This window comes from Papio anubis, chromosome 7, assembly GCF_008728515.1.
Source record: "Papio anubis isolate 15944 chromosome 7, Panubis1.0, whole genome shotgun sequence".
Classification (NCBI taxonomy): domain Eukaryota; kingdom Metazoa; phylum Chordata; class Mammalia; order Primates; family Cercopithecidae; genus Papio; species Papio anubis.
The window spans coordinates 37,749,189-37,755,188 of NC_044982.1; the positions used below are offsets into that span (position 1 = coordinate 37,749,189).

At 53.0% G+C, this 6,000-nt stretch overlaps 1 protein-coding gene across 4 annotated transcripts in view; it reads left to right on the forward strand.

Moving 5' to 3' along the window:
- ACTN1 (actinin alpha 1) overlaps window positions 1–6,000 on the forward strand; it is a 105,555-nt gene that overhangs the window by 75,778 nt on the left and 23,777 nt on the right. For all 4 annotated transcript variants that reach the window (XM_003901964.4, XM_003901962.4, XM_003901963.4 and 1 more), the window contains exons 7-8: window positions 891–972; window positions 3,071–3,156. In XM_003901964.4, coding sequence (XP_003902013.1) covers window positions 891–972; window positions 3,071–3,156 — 168 coding nt within the window. The remainder of the gene's footprint in view (window positions 1–890; window positions 973–3,070; window positions 3,157–6,000) is intronic.

Consider the following 6,000-nt stretch of genomic DNA (forward strand, 5'->3'; position numbering starts at 1 on the left):
GCTAAGGCTGAATAATACTCCATTGTGCGTGTGCCCACGTTCTGCTTATCTGTTCGTCCATCGATGGGGACTGGGGTTGCTTCTACCTCCTGGCTACTGTGAATAATGCTGCTGTGGACAATGGAGGTATAAAAATCTCTTTGAGAACCTGCTTTCAATTCTTTTGAGTATCTCCCCACAAGTGGAATTGTGGGACCATGTAATCCCATGTTTAATTTTTTGAGGAGCCACCATCCTGTTCTTACAGCAGCTGTACCATTTGACATTCCACCTACGTTTATGTTGCATTCATCGCACAAGGATTACAGCTTCTCAACATCCTTGCCAATCCCTGCTAAGTGTTCTTGAGAAAGTAGCAGAAGCCAGAAGAGTCCAAAGCTGTGGCTAAAGGAGCCTCCAAATTTCATGGAATGTGAGCACCAGAGGGGTCCTGCTCCGAATCTTGACTAGTCTAGAGTTTAGAGCTCCCTACTCCAACTCTTGAGTTATGGATGGAGAAGCTAAGGTCAGGTTATCTACCCACGAGTCCCACTGGTTGGAGGCAGAGCTGAAACCAGAAGCCAGGATGGATGGTGACTAGGCCAGTGCCCTGCTCCTAGCACACATTTCTTAGGAACTCCTTCCTACTCCCGACTCAGGCTGCAGACTACTTCGCCCCATTTCCCTGACACTCTGAAGCTTGAAGGGGGAAAGAGAATGCTTTAAACCTCCAACCAGTGAGCCCCAGTGGTCAGACCAGCCTTCCACATCTAGAACTTTCCCCTTAGGATCGAGCTGGGGCTGGGAGAAAGTCGCTCTGCTCCCCAGTTTGGGTGACCACCCAATTGGGAGTAGCCAGTGACTTGCTGTGGCTCTCACTTTATCATCCCTTCCTCCTCTTCTCCCTCTAGGATGATCCACTCACAAATCTGAATACAGCTTTTGATGTGGCAGAGAAGTACCTGGACATCCCCAAGATGCTGGATGCCGAAGGTGAAAGGCGCTTTCCTTCTGTGTATCTTGCCCATCCCCCCGTCACTCAGCGGCTAAGAAGGGGTGGACCCCAACAGTCCAGGGCTGGACAGGAGCAGGGCCTGGTCTTCTGGAACTGCATTTGAGGAGCATGGGGATCACAGCCTCTTGGGGATTCTTCCATTGTTCCCTGAGCTTTGGAGAGAGAGGTGTTAGCTGATTCTGCAAAGGGCTTAGGGGCTGTTCTTGCATCGATTGCCTGAGGATGGTTCTCATCTTTCCCTTGGAGTCAGGGTAGCAGGTGCTGGGGTGCGGGGAAGTGTGCCCTTGTTGTCCGACACAGTTTGGGATGGGAAGTTTCTCTTGCTGAGAGGTGCACTGTCCTAACTCTCTGAGCCTTGGGTGGTCTCTGGGACGGCTGAGCTTGGCATCTCCTTTATGCCCCAGCTATGACTGGGGCTGACTGGGCATGGTGTTTGCTCTCATCTGTAACCCTGGCTTCCTTCTAGCATCTTCTGAGGAGGGTGCTAGAGAACTATGGCTTGGACTTTCTCAGTAGTGGAAGTGTCCAGTTCTGACCTTGCTGGGCAGATCCCAGCCAGAGGAAGTGGCTCCATGTGGGGTAGGGAAGGAAGGAGGGGGGCCCAAGTTGAGTGTTGACTTTTCTGTTCCTTACCAAGGCCTTGGTGTCCCAAATGCTGCTAACCAGGACACCTGGATGGGGACAGGTTCAGGGTTTGACACTAGAACATCCTTACCAAAGATTGGGTCTGGGGCTGGAAACCCAGCTCTTCCTGGCCGCTGACCCTGCCATTGCCCCTCTCCCCATGCAGAGCATCTCGGATGGGGTGAGCAGGGGCTGTAGGGGGAAGGGAGGCATCTGGGAGCATAGGGGTCTGTGGGTTCATGAAGCCAGGGCTGGCAGCTCCAGACTGGGGTCAGGCTGGGTCTTCTTGTCCCATCTCTGTGCTTGCCCCTTGGGAGGAGCCTGACTCACCGTGGCCACTTCCCTGTGTGCTCTCCTTGGCCCCACCTGCTCAGTGCTGAGGGGCTAGAAAAGGGTTATGGGGACAGGAAAAGACCACGGTGGGGTCCAGACTGCTCCCTGCCCTTCTGCCCCATCAGTGGTTTTTTTTTTTTTTTTTGAGACGGGGTCTCCCTGTATCACCCAGGCTGGAGTGCTGTGGTGTGATCTCAGCTCACTGCAACCTCCGCCTCCCAGGTTCAAGCGATTCTCCTGCCTCAGCCTCCCGAGTAGCTGGGATTACAGGCACCCACCAACGGCTAATTTTTATATTTTTAGTAGAGACGGGGTTTCACCAAGTTGGCCAGGCTGGGCTCGAACTTCTGGCCTCAAGTGATCTGCCTGCCTTGGCCTCCCAAAGCCACCAGTAGCTTTTAAAATTTCAAAAATATCATGAGGAAAATTTTCAAACACGTAAAAACCCAGGCAAAAGCAGAAAGAATAGCATGATGACCTTTCCTATTTCCATCATCCAGATAGAATGGCTACTGAGGTCTTGCCACACTTTGTTTTTTCCTTATTTCTTTGTTGAAGTATCTTAAAGCAATTCTGAGATATCACATCCTTTTACTACTGCATGCTTCTGAATACATACCTTAAAAATAGAGTTATTTTCTTAGGCAACGATGAAGTTTTCACATTTAGCAAATTGATAATTCCATTTGATACCCAGTTCATAATGAAATTTCCATAATTACCTATGACATTTCTTTGAGTGTTGGTTTGTTTTAATCAGAATCCGAACAAGGTCCATACTGGCATTCGGTTGTGTTTCTGACAGCTTTTCCCATCTCTAGGACTTCTCTCCTCCCTTTGACCCCTTTTATTCCTGCCATTGAACTTGTTGCAGAAATGGGGCCACTGTCCTGTAGCAAGTTCCTTATCCTGGGTTTGTCTGCCTCTTTGGGGCTTCATTTCACGTGTTCCTCTACTTACATTCCCATAAGCGCAAGTTGACGCCAGAGGCTGGTTAGATTCGGGCTCCACATTTTGGCAAGAAGACTTGGTGGTATTGTGAGCTTCTTTCTGCATCACATCGGGGGTGTATGGTGTTCTTGGAACCAGCTGGCTTTAACTGCAGATTTTTCTTGACAGACATCGTTGGAACTGCCCGACCGGATGAGAAAGCCATCATGACTTACGTGTCTAGCTTCTACCACGCCTTCTCTGGAGCCCAGAAGGTACCCAGGGCCCCCTGCTCCTTCCATGCCCAGCACACCTCCTGCTGGACCCCAAACCATGTCCTCCTGCCCGCCTCCACCTCTCCTGGTGACAGGTATCTGGATGGTCTGGTCTCTCAGACAGAGGCAGCCCCTGGTTCTGAAGTGGCGTGTTGTTCTTACCTAGCTCCTCTCCCACCCCACACCTCTCTCTCTCATCTTCTACTGTTAACAAGAAAATTGGGCAGCACCCCACTTTCTGGGACCCAGATGACTGGCTTAAGCAGGAAGGGCTGTGTGCATGAGGCAGCCCGGGAGGTTCTGGAAGGCTGGAAGGTGAACAGGAGCAGCCCTTCCATGCCCAGGTCTGTTGAAGCCACTGGCTTGACAGAGCAGCTGGAGTTCCCTTAGAAGGGCAATGCTGGGAGGCAACTCCAGTCTTCACTTACCCACTTGGCAAAGGCATCATAAAGCCCCACCTGTGTCCTGCTCATGGGCATGACTTAGCAGATCTGTCCTCAGCCCCTTTGGGCTCTAGTGCCTTCTCCTGTATCCTGCCTGGGACTCCCGTGCGGCCATGCTGCACTCTGTGTTCTCAGACATAAGCAGAACCTCTGGGAGGAATGGAGAGGGGGTGGGCAGCTGTGAGCCCCTTCAAGTGTCCTGGCCCAGTTTTGCTCTGGGAGGCCTGAGGTTAAAGTTCAGTTGCGCAGGTTCCACACCACACAGGGGTACCACGACTAAAGGGTACTGTTCATGCTGCGGACATTGAAGATTTGGAGGTTTTCATCACCAGGCTTAGGCAGCACACACCCCCTCCCCCAGTCCTCCCTGGTAGGCAGGACCCTAGAGGAAGCACAACATCACCATGTCCACAGAACCTTCATGTCTCATGCAGATCTCCCACCCTCCACATGGCATCTGAGTGACCATCTGAAAATGCATGATGAGGCCGGGCGCGGTGGCTCACGCCTGTAATCCCAGCACTTTGGGAGGCCGAGGTGGGTGGATCACTTGAGGCCAGGAGTTTGAGACCAGCCTGGCCAACATGGTGAAACTCCTTCTCTACTAAAAATACAAAAATTAGCCAGGTGTGGTGGCGTGCGCCTGTAATCCCAGCTTTTCAGGAGGCTGAGGCCGGAGAATCGCTTGAACCCGAGAGGCGGAGGTTGCAGTGAGCCAAGATTGTGTCACTGCACTCCAGCCTGGGTGACAGAGTGAGACTCTGTCTCAAAAAACAAAACAAAACAAAACAAAACAAAAAAGCAACCACAAAACAAAAAAATGCATGATGGGAGCCCCCGCCCTCTCCCACCTCTCCTGTGCCGTCCCTGCCTCAGACTCTGCTCACCTCCCACCCACTCCCTCCCCTGCGGTCTCATTTTTTCTTTTTCTGCTCATTCCCTCCTTTTCTGTCTGTCCGTCTGTCTTGTGTCCTCTTTCCGTCCACCATGGCTGTTTGGGTTTATTCTGTGCTGCTACCGCTGCCTACTTTCTCCTCTCAACCTCTTCTCCTTCTCTGTGCAGATGTGTAGGCACGCTAAGGCCGGATGGGAAGGCCGTGTGACCTAATGTTTCATGTCACGGCCACGCCTTCTCGGGTGCGCAGAAGGTGAGCTCTCCCTCGGCCTCCTCCACTCTCCCCTCTTGCCCATCTCTTCCGTCCTCCCTGGACACTCCAGCAGCAGGCCCTGGGATGGAAGGAGGGACTAGAGAAGCCCCTCCTTCTCTTGCAGGGGGACAGTACTCTGAACTTTGGCCAGGACACTTGAAGATGCCAGAGAACCCAGCCTCTGAATGACCTCCTGTGTCTCTGTCCCTATGCCATGGGCATAGCGGATACCACAAGCGAGAAAGAAGCTTGTGGTCTCAGCTTCTTCCCTGCAGCCCGCATCAAGAGCCCTTATCCCAGGCAGCACGGCTCTTGGCAGTGCTTGCTATTTCCTTAAACATCCAGGACCTCTTCCCTCTTTCTCTCCCTCCTTCCTGCTTGAGCAAGGCCATCCTCGCAAATTTAGCAGCAGCCAGAGCAGGGAGAGGTCTTCCTGCCTTCTCCAGGGAGTCCAGACCAGAGCCCTGCCTGATGCTTCTCAACCAGGCTGCCATGGACAGTTGTGCAGGTTGCAGACTACCCACGAGTGCCATGTGTGTGCAGTGGATGACGGAGATTTGAATGTTGATTACTAAAGTGATCCTACAGATGGCGGTGAAAATGTCTTCTAACAAAATCAGTAGGACATTTTCCCAGTAGAAGTGCCCTTGGGGAAGAGGTGAAAAATGATCCAGAGACACCATATGGGCTGGCAGCAGCCCTGTTCCCTGCCTGGTTGGGCATCCAAGACCCTCCTGAACTTCCTTCCAGGGCTCACTGGTGCGGACCAGAGACAGGAGAGCAGCCCCCTCTGGAGGCTCCTTCTCATAGGTGTCCCCCCAGCCTGCCCAGCCCCTCTCAGCCTCTCCTCTGGCCTTCCTTCTGCTTCCTCTTTGTCCTTCTCACCTCTCCTGCTGCTGTTCCTGTGCCCCCTCCCTTTGCCCCTCGTGGCCAGGGTGTGAGCAGCTTCTCTCCCTTGCCTTGATTGGCCTCCTGGCCCGATAGCCGCAGGTGTGCACCTGCCCGTGTCCATGGTCAGGCTGAGCTCTCTGCTATGGTCTTTTCCCCTCCTCCCAAAGCTCCTTCCCGCTCTTCCAGTCTCTCCCCTTCTCCTTCAGGGGTCTGTCCTGGGCTTCATGCCCATCGATGCTGGCCTTCCCTGCCTCTGAAGCCTTCACTGTGTCCTGGCTGGTGACAAAACTTGGAAGGGAGTGTGAGATGCGTGTGGGTGTAGGGGGTATGAAGTGGGTGTGTGTGGTGTGTATGGGTATGCG